Source organism: Chaetodon trifascialis, chromosome 8, assembly GCF_039877785.1.
Source record: "Chaetodon trifascialis isolate fChaTrf1 chromosome 8, fChaTrf1.hap1, whole genome shotgun sequence".
Taxonomy (NCBI): Eukaryota; Metazoa; Chordata; class Actinopteri; order Chaetodontiformes; family Chaetodontidae; genus Chaetodon; species Chaetodon trifascialis.
Genome location: NC_092063.1, coordinates 10,228,904 through 10,246,734, shown reverse-complemented (window position 1 = coordinate 10,246,734; position 17,831 = coordinate 10,228,904). Strand labels below are relative to the sequence as shown.

The 17,831-nt window shown below is 41.4% G+C and overlaps 1 protein-coding gene across 2 annotated transcripts in view; it reads left to right on the top strand.

Annotated features, from left to right (window-relative positions):
* LOC139335266 (poly(rC)-binding protein 4-like) overlaps window positions 1–17,831 on the top strand; it is a 36,585-nt gene that overhangs the window by 14,129 nt on the left and 4,625 nt on the right. Inside the window, exons 4-12 of one of the 2 annotated variants that reach the window (XM_070968787.1) lie at window positions 63–95; window positions 2,814–2,930; window positions 6,293–6,424; window positions 8,705–8,833; window positions 10,087–10,161; window positions 12,024–12,095; window positions 14,895–14,936; window positions 15,031–15,106; window positions 15,616–15,665. In XM_070968787.1, coding sequence (XP_070824888.1) covers window positions 63–95; window positions 2,814–2,930; window positions 6,293–6,424; window positions 8,705–8,833; window positions 10,087–10,161; window positions 12,024–12,095; window positions 14,895–14,936; window positions 15,031–15,106; window positions 15,616–15,665 — 726 coding nt within the window. The remainder of the gene's footprint in view (window positions 1–62; window positions 96–2,813; window positions 2,931–6,292; window positions 6,425–8,704; window positions 8,834–10,086; window positions 10,162–12,023; window positions 12,096–14,894; window positions 14,937–15,030; window positions 15,107–15,615; window positions 15,666–17,831) is intronic. The other variant, XM_070968786.1, reaches the window with a different exon arrangement.

The window sequence follows — 17,831 nt, the reverse complement described above, 5'->3', positions numbered from 1 at the left end:
ATTTTTCAAACTGCAGCACATTTGAATCTGTCTAAAGCTGTCCTTCATCTTCTCTTTTCCAGAAAGGAGAGACGGTGAAACGAATACGAGAAGAGGTGCGGTGTGCATGATTCAGAGCTTTAACTGTTCATCATCTCTGACAATGATTCACTTTCTGCATAGTTACAGGGGTGGGAAGTAACTAAGGACATTTGCGACAGCATTAAACACAATTGAGCCTTTACTTGAGTATTTTTATTTTATGCTAAAATGTTTATTCTTCCACATTAGTCTACATTTCACACTACACTACACAGGGAACACTACACTTATTTGACAGTTTTAGTTACTACAGTAGTTACTTTTAAGATGAAGACTTTACCCAATAGACAGTATAGCCTTTAAAATAAAACATGTTATTAATGACTGTGGTCTCCAACCTTTTTGGCTTAATGTCTTAGAAAAGCAGTGTAATCTGGGTCATGTTTCAGATGTTTACCAGTTGTTAACAACTGCACCAAATACTGTTTTTCCCTCACATGGTTTAATTTCAATAAATGTTCAACTAATCCAATATCTCACCCAAAAAAATCAAAGCCTAGAGGAAGAAGTCCAAAAACACATTTGTGTATCTCCTACTTTCCTCTTCCATTAATCATCTCATGACCCCTCAGATATATCTGGTGTCCCTGTATATAAAACTGTATATTAAGTGGTTTGGACTGGCTCCACCTCCAGCAGCTAAAACAGTAACATGCTGTTTGCACATCAGAGCTTCAGTATTAATAATCTATTGATGTCATATATAATAATACATCAGGCAGAGGGACCAAACCGCTCCTTTTACCTTAATACATTAACTATTAACTATTTGCTGCTAATACTCATGTACTTTTACTGAGGTCTTTCCTGCAGTACTTTTATTTGTAATGAAGTACTTTTACATTGCTATATGGGTACTTTTACTAATGTAATGGATCTGAATACTTCTTCTACCACTGGCGAGTTGCGCTATTTGCTGTTGTTTACAGCCCATTGATCAAATGGTGCATTATTCCAAAAGCTCAATAGTCTGAAAAATGGAGGACGCGGCCAGTGTCCTTCTGGTTAGCTAGTGTTTGTTGCTTGGTTAGGATTATGAGTAGATGATTGGTTAGATGGTTAGGGTTAGAAAAAATGAGGCAATCAGAGGCAGCACAGAGGAGGGAGGCCATCGGTTAATGGTCGGTTGGAGCAGTGGCATGGCACCGTTGATTATATGTATGTTTGTGAGTGACCGGCTATGTGCGTGTCAGCAAGTCATATAGAAATAAGTACACGTATTTCTTCCTCGTAAGACGTGAACCCGACCATGTCTGCCTTTGTCTTTGACCATAAGAGGTTTTCACAAGATTTCAACCTCAGAATATGTATGTATGAATTAATAATAAGGCTCTGTCGTCTCTGCCTGTTTTGGAGCTTTGAGTCTGAAAAGCATACAGAACAGGTGCATTGTCCGAATTACCCTTTGGGCAATAAAAGCACCTTTTCAATTTAAATCCACTCTCCATCATTCACTACCCCTCCTGTAGCTGCTCCCTCACCAAATCCCTTTTCTCTTTCTTTCCCTGCTTAAAACAACTTCCTTTTTCCCATCTGGTCCTTCATTCACTCTTACAAATCTCAAGGGTGCAGCCAAACTCATGCCGCTTGGTTAACTCTTTGTATTAAAAAGTAATTAGGCTGACACTGCGGCGATATATTTGATTCTTTCTCTGGTGGCTAAGGTTTTATGTCGTACTTTATGAGGCAGAAGTATAAACAGAGGAATAGTGAGGTCGTGGGACAATGCCGCCCTGCAGAGCTGCTGGATGAACCACTCGCCCATGGTAGTCATCCATCCATCAATTCATCCAGCCAGCAAGCCGGTTATGGCTTTTGTTACTTCCCAACTGTATGAGCCTCATCCTGTCAGTCGCTCCCCAGGCATTACAGCCACAGTGGGAACATGACTCACTGGAGTGACTGGAGAAGATGTCCTAGAGGTCGCAGTGCTGCCCTGTCTCTGCTCATGTGACGCTGAGAAATACAATGACACAAAATGTTAGGAGGGCAGGAGATTGATCGTCTGAGGCCAATGCCCAGAGGAGAAACTCTGTAAGATGTCAGTCTGAGAAACAAAGATGTGCTGCACAGCTTTCAGTCTCGCCTCCTTCACATCGTGTCACATGACCCTTCTACCCTTGTGTGTGCTGTATTATAGAGTATGCCGCTGACCGCTGTGAACACTGTTGGCATTTTGAAACCTAAATCAATATCACTCCCATGTCTGCACGGTAAATATGAAGGTACAGTCAGTGGCTGGTTAGCTTAACTGAGCATAAAGACTGGAAGCAGGGGGAAACAGCTAGCCTGGATCTGTTGAAAACTGAAAACCAGCACCTTTTTTTTGTACAAACCAGATATAATGTGTTTATTAGGGAGCTTCAGAGGTGCTGGTAGGTGCGTGTTGTTACCTTGGGACAGAGCTAGTTTAACTGATATTTGCTGTGTATTTTCATTTGTTTAGTCCCTATCTTACTATTAACTGGCATGAAATGAGGTTATCTTAGCTTAGCATAAAAACTGGAAACAGAGGGAAACAGCTAGCCTGCCTCTGTCCAAACGCTGTTGTACCTATTCATCCAGACCAGATGTTTCCAGGCGTTAAGCTAAATTAACCTGCTGCTGGCAGTACAGTAGCTTTGTATTAAATAGACAGATATGAGAGTGGTATTGAGAGCGCATTTCCCACATTGTCAAACTGCTCTGTTAATGTTGGCCGTTAACTGACTTGATGAGTTGTCTCCCCACAGAGCAGCGCTCGGGTCAACATCTCAGAGGGCTCCTGTCCAGAGAGGATCATCACCATCACCGGCTCCACAGACTGCGTCTTCAGAGCCTTCACCATGATCACGTACAAACTGGAGGAGGTAACTGGAACCGCAATGCATACCACTGACTTCCATTACAAACGAGGCGTCATATCTCACAAAGCGAGATACCATTGAAGATCATTTCATGTGTCTCACAGTGTTTTGCAGAGGGCGAAATCAGATAATGTATGCATTCGTTTTTGGAAGTTGTCGAAGTCTTCGTGGAGCCAAAATAACTTGCTTAAGAGAGGTGAAAAAAGAGGCCATTTCACCACATTATTACAAGAAATCATTTCCCGAGCTTCTTCTCAACATTACCACTAATGTGCTTTTATCACTATCGATTATACTCTAAACTGAAGAGACGGAGAGAAAAAAAAAAAATTGCTGTGTTTTATAGCACTTGGTGTGCTTTCAGATAAGATTACACTGCAGATGATTATTTGGGATAAGTGGATTATGTTGCTGTTGTGAAACCATTTTGACTATTGTAACTGGAATGACATGATGTGTGTTGTACAGGACCCTGTCAGTCATTTGTTGGGCCTCTTTGCTTAAACATATTTATACCTTTTACTGGGAAACACATGCTCAGTCCACTCAAAAAAACAGGACAAACGATACTAATTTGTACCTGTTAATGCTCTGCTAATGAGACATATATATGACAGGCTCCTGATGCTATTGGTCCCCGTGGTGACTGTCCATCAGCGCACTAATTAATACGGTGGAGCGAGAGCCGTCTTCTCTCTGATTTAGCATCACAGCAGACGCTGGCAAAGAAAACAGGTGCTCCCTGCTCAGGTCGACAGCCTTCAGTAAACACATGCTGGCTGGGAGCACAGTGCAGTATTCATTAAGGATCTTTCACACTCACCTCTTTTCAACCCTGAAACTCTTGAGTTTCCATAGCAACATGTTGGCTGACCCACCACGCGCAGCTTCCACCATAGTTGAGTTATTGTACGTCTGACACCTTTAATTAAAAACAAAGGGTAATAATCTGCTTTTTGGCCGCTGAGTATTAGACTTGGCATTTGTGTGTGTCTCAGTAGTTTATGGTTACACAGGATCATTTCTGTGTTTCACGGATGAAATTGTTGCTTCTACATGAGTGCAAAAACACACGTTTGTGCAAATAAAAAAAAAAATAAAAAAGATCTACAGTAGTAACACACTAAATGCACTAGTATCACGCATGTGTTTAGTTTCCAGGTGTTGAGAAACAGCATGCATGAAAGCCACATAATCGCTCCGTATTGGACTCCTTATCTCACCAGCAGTACAATATGCTTTGAGGATTTAAGCCCAGCCAGTCTTTGTACGAGCAGTGCTTGTGTAACCCCCTGTCTTATTTCCGCCAATTTGCTTTGAGATTTTTTATTCTTTTTTAGCTCGCATGGCACATGGAAGTATGGGAACGTTCACAGTTATTAAGATGTGGCTCATATTTTTAGATCAAATCAAGAAAATGACGCCCAGAGTCTTGTGATTGTACAGAGGAGCTGCGTGCCCCTCTTCTAATGAGACGAGACGTCAGAGAGCCTGATCCGCCTCACTAAATATAGACACGGAGCAGGGAGGCACAAGAGCAACATCAGAATGTGCTTTTCAAATTTAAAGTTCACAGTTATTGGAAACATTATGCAGTTCCCTTCATAAGTAAAATCCCCTGAGGTTACGCATCCACACTGTCCCGTCTTAAGTCAAACTCTGCTAATTTTGTGGCAAGCAGAAACCATTCAAAAACAAGCAGCGTGTTGCATTCTGTCACACATTTGTTGTGGGTTGAACTCTGATGGGAAGGGAGACAGCGCAGCGTATTTACATTTCAAAGCTTCACAGAGACACACTGTTCATTAATTAAAAGCTCAGTCTCCACCCACAGCAGAGCAGACGCAGGATGTTTGCTACCTGCACCGTGAAAACACTCATCAAGCCAGTGAGCTTCTTGATTCAAATACTTGATCTGTCTAAACTTATAAATACATACAAGAGATATAAATAACATTGACATATTCTGTGCCCATTTTCTTGGGCTTCTATTATCATGCACATGTACATTTTAACGCGAGGGTTTGATGTTGAATAAGTGAGTCGTATCATTGCATTTTGTCTCTGTAAAGTCGCATACCTTTAAAATGATGTTTAACTGGACTGCAGTCATTCTCACTGATACCGCTCTGACATCTGTGCTTTAAATAAGGAGCTGGAGCCAGGAGACAGTTAGCTTAGCATCGCAGAAAGACCCATAAAACTGCATCTTGTTTTTATACTTCAGTCCAAATTAAACAAATGGGATTTAACATCTTAATTAGTGAGCTTTTGAGCTACGCAGATATTTTTTAGCAAGGAAACACTCAAATGTGTGTCCTTAAACGCTGAGCCTCGATTCCTTTAAACTGATCCTCATCTCACAGCAGTTTCTTTGATTACAAGAAAAAGGACCAAGCGAGTGAAAATCACCGTACATTACTGTGTATCTGTCTTCACCTTGCATGGATCTGACTCTTATCACAGTATAAATAAGTCCACCAACAGAAAAAGTCATCTTTCATATAAATCCACTCAATCAGTTGTGTTGAAACTATCTCCAGAAAGAAATCTCAAGGTGACCCGTTTCAGTGTGCTTGCAGCAGGAAGGACGGCTGCTATTATTCTGGCTCAGTTTCATGCAGAGTGAGTGAAAAGCTCATAGCACTGTTTGGTCACCACCAGTGCTCCAATTAATATTTTCCCTTTCATGAAGAGGTCAGTCGTTAATATGAGTGATTGAACAGCCTTTTCAGACCCCACCCTGGACTGGACTGCATGCCTCTTGTGGACTCTCCAGAACATACTGAAACATGCAGAGGTTAATTATGCTGGATTGCTTTTTGCCCTCTCTGCCTTCCACCCAAAGCTCCACCTGCCAGTTACAGTATGGATCCCATCTGCTTTTGCTTTTGTTCAGTTCCTGTTGATGCAGGAGAAATTGAGCTTGGCTGCATTGCGATTGTTCAGAATAATGAATATAGGGCCCGTTTTGGTCTTCATAGGATTTTGCCAGTAAGCAGTGAGACGTTGACTTGGCTCATGATAACATGGCATAATTGGGTAGATTTTAATTTCACTCAGTGTTCACTGTTTGATTTTCAGTATTCAAAACATTCAGCAGAGTGTTAATCAGTAACTTGATAAAACTGAAAGGATGTTTAGATTAATGTGAATCCCAAATTGACGACTGATACGAGCCGCATTGAAATCCAGCTCCTGTTCAGCCCTAATTGTTGGGGTTAATACCCTCCAGTGGCTTTTCTCTCCCTCCATTTCCACCTTGACCCCTGCTGCCTGATCCTTTCCTCTGGGACTCTTCCCTCCTCGTTCTTTCCTGCTGACTCTCACTACAGACTCTCTTCTTTTCCCATATCTCCCTCCAGGACCTGACTGCTTTGGTGGCCAATGGCACCATCAGCTCCAAGCCACCCGTCACCCTGAGGCTGGTCATCCCTGCCAGCCAGTGTGGCTCTCTCATCGGGAAGGGAGGGGCCAAGATAAAGGAGATCAGAGAGGTGAGCAGCCAGAGCACAAATCTACTCCATCCTCCTCGTCCTCGCTGCACAGGCCGAGCGAGCACTGAAATATGAAGAGAACAAATGTGCTCCTGGAGATGAGGGTAAAACTACAGCTGGAAGGGAAAAATATTTCATTTTCCACAATTCTGCGGGGTTTTTTTCTTCTTCTTCTTTTGCCCTATTAGTGTGAGTCCTCCTGCTTGCACTAATATATTTTAGGTATGTATTAGATGAAAATCACAAACTTAACTGTTCAACTATATCGTTATAATAAGGTTAGAAAGGTAGTGATCATATTTATCTGGAGCAGCAAAATAGTGGAAAATAATGAATGCATAGTCATAGATCATGACATGGAAATTGTATTAGAGCTACAGACGAGTGACAAGAAGCAGCATTTATATAAAAAACAAGAATTACAAAGATGCACTAGCAGTATTAATAAGCAGTTAAAACAACTTTGAATTTGCAGCTATGCTAGAAACTCTGTGAGGTTTTCTGAGTGACTGCAAAGCTTTGAGCTAAATGCTAACATCACCGAGGTCAAAAAGTAGTGTGCATAGTGTATAAGAAATAACTTAAGTATAGAAAGTCATAAAAATACACTTTTACTTTTTGTGCTTAATTTGAAGTGTGTTTGACACATACTTTTAAAAATAAAAGAAATGAGATGAGATGTCATTAAGTTCTACTTCAGTGCATTAAAATGAATTTACTGATTCTGCAATACTTAAAATGGTATTTCAAAGTACTTAAAAACCTGTACTTAATTGTAAGTGTATTATAAATTGTACTTCTAAAAAGTGTTAGAAATTAGAAACACTGATAGTAATAAAGTGTACTTACAAAGACCTTTGTAATACACTATCAGCATGCTTAATTAAAGTGTACTTTAATTTCACTTTATTTGAAGTATATTTAAGCATATTTCCAACACATTGATGATATAATACTGTTGTTCTGACAGTGTGTTTGAATGCTTATGAATCATGATTTACACTGATGTACTTCAGTACACTTAAAATTTGGAAAAAGTTGTGCCAATGCAGCATACTATATACACTTCAAGTATACTCAAGTATTGCTCAAGTGGTACTCAAGAACTACTTGAGTGCACAAATATACTTGAAGGCAATAAAAATAGCACAAAATGCACATAGTACATTCTTCAGAAAGTATAATTTAAGTATGATATTTTGGACTTGATGCTAACGTACTCACAGTGACATGCTGGTGTTTAGTAGCTGTAACTTAAATGTTTCCTATGTCGACCATCTTTCTGTATCCAGTTAGCATGCTAACGTTTCTAGTTAGCAGTAAATACAAAGTACAGCTGAGGCGGATGGGAATGTCGTTAGATTTGCAGGCATCATAAACTGAAGTGATTTTGACCAAAGACCACAATATGAAAAGTTGGAGGATGATGGAAGTAATTTGGATTCATCGTCTGGTGAACGTGAACTTCTGCACTGAATTTCAGCCAGTGGTTTGAGGTATTTCAAAGTGGTGGTGTCTGCACTAAAACTGGATTCAGATTATGAAGGCAGGAAAATGAGTGAGACAATGCAGTCTAGATGGATCACTTAACACAACACACGATGTGAGTCAGCAGTGGCAACTCTGAAAGGGAAAAACTCCTGACTACACTGAGGCCGAGTTGAAACATTAGGATTAAATTTATCAGATCTGTTGCCAGAGATGTCTGACACTGTAACTTTAGCTCTGTACTGATCTACAAATAGAGTCTCTCTCACTTTAGCCTTTACCTTCACCAGCAACGGCATCCAGTCGATTTTCTGTGGTTAGACGGATTTTCTTGTCTTGCTCATAACCCAAATTTGTTTCAGTCGCAGATTTGTTTTGTTTGTTTGGTTGCCACAGGACACATGCTCACTTATGGAAGCATTTTGTGACGTGTGTGGTTCAACAATGGCCTCCAAAAACCCTGCAGTCTGCCAGACACCGGCAAATGCAGATAAATCATAAAAAGCACTCCCTCTTGCCTGCAGACATGCTACATTAGGAATATATCAGCTAAAATGGAGAGAATTACGTCTACTGACCATGGGTGATTTTTCATTTATCTCTAACCTTACAGGACTTGATGTTAAGCATACTACAGGGCAGTTGGTCTCTTTCGGCATAGGTGGTAAAATATAAGGTCAGCAAAGCCAGCGGAGAGGCATGGAAAGGAGACATGGCGGTGTAATAACAACTTGTCTTATCTGCAGAATCAGACTTAATCTTTTTTTTTTTTTAAACCCCTATCATTTGCAGAGCACTGGAGCTCAGATACAGGTGGCAGGGGATTTGCTGCCCAACTCCACTGAGCGAGGGGTGACGATATCTGGGAATCAAGACTCTGTAATCCAGTGTGTCAAGCTCATCTGCACAGTAATCCTAGAGGTAGGAAGCGTACCATTCCTGTCTTTACTCTACATACCCACACTCATCTGACATTTTGTCAGAGCTCTGCTGCTGCTGCAGCTGTGTGAAGGAATTCATTGCTGTTGACATTCATGTTTTTTGATTTTACCAGCATGCAGTCATTGCCTGTTCCACTGCAGCAGAAGTTAATGCATTTTTAGCAGACCGTGTTAGTGGTCTTTGTTATGTAACGCTACCTATGGCAGCGTTGTGTAGCAGTCAATTGTAATCAGAGTGCTGCTGAACATGGATTCTGTAGCATTACCCATAACATGGAAAATATTAAGAAAGTATGGAGTTCCTTTCGTGTCTGGTCCTTCTGGGCTATAATCTGCTGGGCAAGTCATCGGGTGGAGTCAGAAGGTGCAGCTCTCAGGCCACAGCTCAGTATTGTTGGCGAGGACACTAAGTCGCTAACAGAAAACAAACTGGCCTGCAGCAAAATCTGTCCACCTTTAGACAACAGCTCTCTTGAGAAAATCGAGGAGGAGATGAGAGAAAAACAACCCCAAGCACAGTTTCTCCCTGTGTGTTCATGCAAGTGCACAAGTCCTTTTTGTTTTAGCATTGCAGCTGGACCTGACTGACTAATTGCTAGTTTGATCCAGTTTTCCAGGGCTTTCTTCAAAGGCTTGCAAGTTTCATTAGGATTCTGTACCAGCGGCTTCTTGCTTTTGGCTCCAAGATTTAAATTATGCAAAGTTATACAAAGAAATTGCTGTGACTGCTCCCGCAGAATAGATGCTCTACATTTTAAAGCCAAAAACAGTATCACTCACATTGCAGTTATTCGATAAGATATCCAGCGTCATGTACACTGTATAATCTCCTTTTCTTACTGGTGTTTGAAGAATTCTATCTTCAAATGTCTCCTTGTCAGTGGATGCTTGATTTATCCAGAGGGCAAACCACTGCAGAGCCTGCAGCTTTGACGCAAACTAAAGCTCAGAGCTATTATTCTCAAAGAACTCTCACTACACTGCTTCAATTATTCAATGAATCACTAATATTATCAAAAGGAAAACAAGGAAGAGAATAATGTCAGTGTCATTAGCAGTTTAGTTCATCGTTAATTGTTACTGTATCTTACTTTACCACAGAGTTCAACACGGTTTGCTTAGCGCTGCGCCCTTTAACAGAACTGCTGATGTCATTTCAGAGTAAATGTGCGGAGGTTATTTGAGTCTGTGAGATTTATGATGAAGATTTATTGTCTATTTTTGACTCCTTAGTCTCCCCCGAAGGGTGCCACAATCCCCTATAGGCCGAGCCCGTCACCAGCTGCAGTCCTCATCGCAGGGAACCAGGTGAGAGATGTTGCCACACAACTTTCTCTATGATACAGTAGGATGCTAACATGCTCACAGTGATCGTCATAAAATGTAAATGTAAATGTTTAGCAGGTACAATGCTAACCATGTTCACCATCTTAGTTTAGCGTTAGCATGCTAGCATTTGCTAATTACTTAGCACTAAACACAAAGTACAGTGAAGGATGATGGGAATGCCTTTATGCTGCTTGGAGGTGAGAAACTAAGCAGAGTTTGAACCTCTCTCTCTCTCTCTCTCTCTCTCTCTCTCTCTCTCTCTCTCTCTCTCTCTCTCTCTCTCTCTCTCTAGCGCTCTTTTTTCTTTCTTTCTGATGACATCGGTCAGCAGACTGGTTCTTTTCTAGCATCACCCAGCCCCTTTTTGCCATTTCACCATACTTGTCAATATTGGGATTTGAAAATAAGACACATGCCCTGCCTAGGGCCATCCCACCACCCTTGCCACTGCCCACATGCATAATTGCTGTGAACGTCCCTGCTTTACATGAATGAAAACACAAAAGGGCAAATAAATTCAACACTTAAAATATGTATTACTTGAAGGATGTGTACATATCACACATTATGCTTCATTTGCTACTGGCAAGAGAGACAATTGGTAGAAGAGGGTGAAAATGGATGGCAGAGATAGTATGAACACAGTCATTGGTGGAGCATGTTTCGGCGCCTTTGGGCTCGCTTGTGCTTGGCAGATTTGTCATCCTGGCTCACATCGCTTTTCCCTCTGAGTGATACACTAAAATCCATGTGACATGTTTTACAAAAATCATGGCTTTGACTGACATTGCTCTTCATTAAGTACAGGTAAGCCTCCGCTCATCTGATAAGATACTTGCACAGACTGTTTTTGGCGTTCTTCATGTATGACTCCTCATTAATAGATGTTACGGCTGATGTTACACATACTGCCACCTGCTGTTGATGCTAAATGAAGAGTGAGAAGATTGGAAGTCATTAGGATTCATCCTTTGGGCACCGTGAACGTTGGACCACAGTGACTGACTGACCAAAATTGACCAATATTGGCATAACCCTGCTAGCAGCCATCGCCCTAGTGGGGCTATAAAGTTTGACAACCGCTGGATGAGCATGTGGAGCTGACACCATCACCTTCCTAACTTACATGAAACTGCATATGGTCAATGCACACATACTTTAGACCATCCCTGCAGGAATCACTGCACTACTTGGGCCACCCAGGGTCAAAAACGTCTGGACACAGCTGTGTGTGTGTATGTGTGTGTGTGGGGGGGGGGTTGAGTGGTATAGATGCCGCTGTTTGAGAAGGGACAGATATCCACCCTCCCGTGGAGCAAGTCACAAGATTAGCGAGTGAGACTAGAGACCTGCCGTCTCCTCTGGCTTCAGCAGCAGCCAGATATTCTGCATAGCTGTCAGCAGTTCTGACACTGTTTGTGCTGCCTCAGACTCTGGTCAATTTCTGGAATGGCTTTGTGTTTTTGATATTCCCCATAATAAGCTATCAAATTAAACTCGGGCCGAGGTCCTGGTCAGTGGGAGATGGCTTTAATGAAGGCTGCACAGCGATAAGGGATGTTTTTATAATTTGTCAGTGGAGAAAATGAAGTGGAATGGGAAAGGGTCTGCGGATGAGTCATGGCCTATAAGCCTGTTAGGTGTGTTAAAGTGTCAGAAATGCAGCCTCGACTGCACATCTCAGACTAAATTTGATCCGTAGTGAAAGCCCAGGGAAAAAAATTCAAGTTTTTATTCACTAATCATCACTCAAATAGTGAAAATAATGACTGTCTGGACTTTCTAAACATGATGTAATGAGCTACATGTTTTCCCCTTGTGCGTCTCCTGTGTGTTTGCAGGTGTTCGAGGCATCAGAATTTGCACCCCACCCCATGTACTCAGTCACCCAGGGTGGCCTGGACCTCCAGCAGGTATCTGGACAACCATTAATATGAAATCTGTGAATAATTTCCATTCTTCTGAATATAAAACTTCCCTCACATTTTTCAAACGTTGGGCTTAAGCTTCACTGTGGAGTGCACGAATGACTCTCAGGGCTATGGGGGATCTGAGTGACTGAGAGGAGGGGTTGTGTGGCATGTCCAAATTTACACAGTCCATCATCTGGCATGAGGCATTAAAAACAACAGCTGAGCGTAAAGCCGCAGCTATTGTTCTACCCTGTCATAAGGGCTATAACCCCTCCTGAAACACGATGCCATCACACACCACCGCCACAGCTCTGCCGTCTCTTATTTAGTCCTGCCTAGCTCTGCACCAGAAACATTTCAGCTTTGGGAATATTCCTCCCATGACAGCAATAGCAGATACTCTCATAATATCATAATGGAAACAGCAGGCTCTGACAAATTCGCCTTGGATTGAAAAAAAAAAAAAAAAAAAAAAATTATGGGTAATGAAATATAAAGAGTTCACAATTTAGATCACTCGTGCTGTAAATGACGGGATTATTGCTACTAATTTGTGGTGTTTTTGTGCTTTCCTATATAAACACAGCTGTCATGTACTGATGCATTGTAAGGGCTGAGCTGTCCTCTCCAGTATATGACCATATAGGACGGACTGGTAATAGCAGCCAGACTGCTGGCGTCAGACAGACAGAGTTAGAATAGATACAACTCCGATTCCAAAAAAGTTGGGACGCTGTATAAAAGGTAAATAAAAACAATATAAACAAACAGAAAAGCTGTTTTATGAAGTGTGTTTCGGCCCATGTAGTAATATCCTTTATATGATCATGTGTTCACAAAGTGGTGCACCTCGCTGAGCCTTTCCAGGATGCTCCTTTCATACCAATCATAATACTGTCACCTGTTACCCATCAACCTGTTTACCTGTGGAATGATCCAAACAGGTGTTTTTAGTGCTCCTGCCCCAACTTGTTTGAAACATATTGCTAAGCATATATTTACAAAAATCAATGAAGTTGATGAGATATAACATGAAATATATATTTTTTGTAGTGTTTGCAATAGAGTATATGTTAAAAAGGATAAAAAAAGGAAAGTCTGCATTATTAGAGATATATGTGGGATGGGCGATGAGAAGAGAAACAAGCACCTCCAGGGATGAAAAATGAAGCCAACACGGAAGAGCCAAAAACTGTAGTTCCTCAAATAGTCCAGTCAGTCCCCATAGACCTCCATATTAAAATGGGCAACTTTACAGCAGAAAGAAAAAAAATGAATAAAAAAAAAAATCAATCTCTGGAGGTAACTTTTCTGTCCATGACAACTGTATACAGGTTTATATAACTCACCTGTTTAAATTATATTAAGGCATAAAGTTATGTATAATTATGGGCTTACAGTGACAGCTAGCTAGGTTTCAGCAACCAGGCTTCATTCGGCCCAGCTCAACTCCACCCACACTCCACCTTTTTGCCCACTTTTGGATTAACCAGGGGTTTGGTGGAGTCAGGCGCTGCCAACAATGCAACATCTCACTGAGTGTATGAAGAGGAATGAAGCAAAAGGCTTTGCATGGGTCAAATATTCACAATATTAAATATTTTAGCACCAATAAATCTTGAACTGTGAGAGAAAACGAAGAAGATTATGTTCCAAGATTGACAGCTTCCACGCTAAATTTTACATTACATGCAGCCAACAAGCAGGACTGTTCAACTAATCTACCACAGCACAATGATAGTAATATTCTTTGTGCTTTGAGCAAATCCTGCAAAGATCAGCCAAATTACAGGAAAGAAATTATTTTTCATTCATCTCTAGTGGTGTCTATTCATGCAGATAGTTTGACCTTTATTTGCCCTTTTTAATGCAGCGCTTCTCTTGCCCAAATCCCAAATAAATCTATTTGGATTTCTGTCAACGGAGATTTATAACAGATTGTTAATAACACCACTATTTATTTATACTATTTATATGTCTGTGAGTTACTTCTTTACACATAAAGAGAATTAATGCTTGTTCATGCATAGGCCATAGCGCATATAAAACGTGAAATATTTCCTTAATGCTGTAATAACTATGCTTAATGCTCATTTATGTATTTTATCACCTTCATCAAACGTACGAACCCGGTTTGTGGCAAAGGAAGGGGCTTTAACTCCAATGCTTTTTTATGGGGTAATAATCAAGTCAGATATTGTTGTTTTTTTCAAAATATGGTAGAAATTGATTAATTTTGGAATTATCAATAAAATGAGGTCTGGGGGACCACAAACACTGAGGAACTAACACTGATTTCATTAAAAAACACACACAAAAAGACTAAACAGCTGTGTGTACTTCAGAAATCTTAGTCCACCAACACTTTCAACAGGAGCTACTTAATGGTTGGTATAAAAAGCTGTTCACACCGGGTACTGTGGATTATCCAGAGCAACAGGGACACTGTGTCTGGAAAGAGATGTTCCTGTTGAATGCTATTTTTAATGCTGCGAGAACCTGCCATTCACCTCTGTTGCACTGGGGCGGAGGCAGAGATCTCAGAGATGAATATCTCAAACCTGGACAAACGAAACCAAAACTACCATTCCTGCACTGCTAGACCGCTAGAAGTCCGGCATGTTTCAGAGCCACTCCTCTGTATAAGTTCAGGGCTGAACGATGAACACTCATTTCTCTTACTCTGAAAAACAGGCATGTATTGACAGTGAAGCACTTCCATTAAGAGGCTGCAGATTTATTGCCAGCATGTGATGCTTTATTGCTCTAATTTACCTAATGCAGGATGCTCTCTTTCAGGCCTACACTTTGCAAAACCAATATGGCATTCCACACTCAGAGGTATGACCATTTGTGGAAGTATTATAATTTAATATGACATGAGTAGCTTAGGGTTTAGCGTACACTGCATTAAGGCCCGCTTTCTGTTTTACAGCTGGCCAAGCTACATCAGCTGTCAATGCAGCAAGGCCTGAGTCCAATTGCCCAGCCTGCTTCGACTATCATATCTGGTATGTATAGCAGTAACTCCAGCCAGTATTTGCTCTTGACTACATCCCACTGCTCCAACGGTCAAGCAAACAATCAAGTTAATCAATCTGTGTTCAATAAAATAACCAGCTTGCAGAGTTTTTTCTTTGCATTGTTCCTCCATCTGTAACTTGCCGCAGCTTTCCGACCTGCCTTCAGACGTGAGAAAGGAAAGCTCGCCATCATTACTGCACTGATTATGTGCTTGTGTGAGTGAGGAAGGAGGAGAAGAGGCTTTATAGCTCTCTCATAGAAACTATTACGTGAAATGATACGTTCCACAGAGTCAGAGAACTGGGAGAAAGGAAAGAATGAGTGCCGTTAAACATCGGTCCATTAAAATGGAAATTAACTGCTTTACTATATCGAGCAGTTCTGCGCTGAAAGGGCTTTTCCAGCATCTCAATGGCCGTTTGTGTGGAGCAGAATGAATATTAAAATGTCTGATGTGATGTTTCATTCAGGCAATGCTTGTGTTTTCTCTCATCAGGGGTGGACTCCAACTCTCAGACATCTCAGGAGCTGCTTATTCCCAATGATGTAAGGAGAAGCAATCCAAAACTTTGGAGTTTGTATTCTTCACATTGTTAATATTTTCCCATCTGAACAACAAGAAAAAAGATAAACAGGAAATCAGCGCTCATCTCACATGTACGCAGCACAGGAGCAGGTGACTTCAGATGTGGCAGCTGCGGCTGTAAAGGCGTCTGGTGCGACTTCAAAAGAGATGAGAGACGTGTTGGCAACTTACTAATTATCCTCATTATTCTAACCCCAGACTAACCCAAGGTTAAGGGGATTCTGAGCTGATATGGATCCTTTTGCATTATTGTCTGGGCTGCAGTTTCAGTGTCTTAGAGTGACTCCCATGAGTGCTCAGTAAATCCTCTCATGTTCCCTGACCTACTTAGAGGCTGTCTGCTGTCAAAACAGCCAATAAGAAAACAGACAAAAATCCTTTCCCTCTTCGCTTAGCCTCTGCCAGGGTTTGATGAAACGTCTCTCCAATTTGAGAGGAGAAATCAGTGCATAGATTCACCTCAAAATAAAGTCAGGCTACATTTCCCTTCAGATGGTCAGTCAAGCATTAGGTTTGGTTGGTTTGGACAGAGAGCGTCTGGCTATTAATTGTCGTAATTTGCTTCCCATTGGGTTTCATTAAGAAGAATGAACGAGAAAAAAAGCTCTGTGCTGAAGTAGAATATATAATGAAGCAAATTATAATGTATGATTTAATCTGTAGCTTTTATATCCAGCGTAAAAACAGAGCCACAATCGTGTGTAAAAATTAAATGTTCAGGAAATTAAAGAACAAAGACAGCATTTTTCTTACTGTCAACAAATCCAATGAAAAGACCAAAATAATCAATGTGTTTGTCCAATCTTTAAAATCAGCTCGCAAATATAGAGTTTCATTTTAAGGCTAAGAAAGGTCCGAAAACAGCCGGCAAATGTTACTTAAACAGGAGTAAAAAGTGTCATTTCTGGGGACTGTGAGTGTGAGTATTAAGAGCAGCAGGATGGTGTTTGTGGGATCGACTCAAAATAAACTACAGTGACCAAGTTCATGGTACTGAACATGTCACCCTGTGCAACAGGGTGTTGCATTGACAGCCCAGTGCAATGTGTTTTCAATAGCTTTTTGGTCTTTTCACTGGATTTTAACAATGGGAAAAATATGGGATATCTTATCCTTGAAACTGTATTGGAAGCCCTGACCTGAAGTGCTCTCTACTGTCAGTTCAAAATACACCTGCAATGACAAATATCAGCAAAGAAAAAAACCTGAGCATTTTCCAGACTCTAAAATTGATTTTCATTTTGTTCTCTTTGTTTTACAACACAGAGAAGAAAAGGAAAACAAGAGCTGGATTGATTAGGTTTGACTGTACTGTACAGAATATAGCCACAACCCTTCAACAACATTTCTAAAATGCCTGAAGGCTTTTTCCATAAGTAAACCCCCACATGGCGCGTGGCACAATGCATCAGAGGAATGAGGGAGTCCAGTGCTGTACATGACAGGGACAGCTGTGAGCTCCAGCCATTGTTCCAGAAGAGAGGACTCACAGCCACGACGGAGCCTCCTCAGCCCTCGGTCCCCCCTCGGGTCGGCCACAGTCCGACCACACAATCCCGCTCTGTGCTCGCCCACTGAATGCTGAGGGAGACTTGTGCGCACACACACATGCATTGAAAAACTGCTTACACCAAGTCAGCACTAAGGAAGATTTAGCCGGAAGAAAAATGGCTGCACCCTCACCATCCCATCCCTCTTCCTGTGTCCTTTCAAATGACTGCCTCAGCAGGAGCTCAACAATATATAGGCCACTTACAGCTGAAGACCAGGAGCACTGTGCTGCATTAATGTTATTTGTATGCTCAGGAAAAAGAATCACCACAGCGAGCATACCTGCTGTGTCTCCTGTGGCATTTATTTAGCTCTGCTTGTTTTTTAAGGTTGTTCATATAGGAATGCCGTTGTCTGAGGTCATGCACACCAAAGAGGCTGAGCTGTTGACAGCTGGGCTCTGTTGGCAGCTGCTTTAAAAGCCCAGAGTCCAGAAGAGATTCTTGGTGTCAGTCCGGGAGAGACGTTATCTGTGATTTGAGGTCTGCAGTGGCCATTGTCTCTAGAGTTGCTCTTTAGACCGGCTGCTCTCTGTGTGTCTTACCTTCCCACCATCCCCCCCAAATAAACTACCG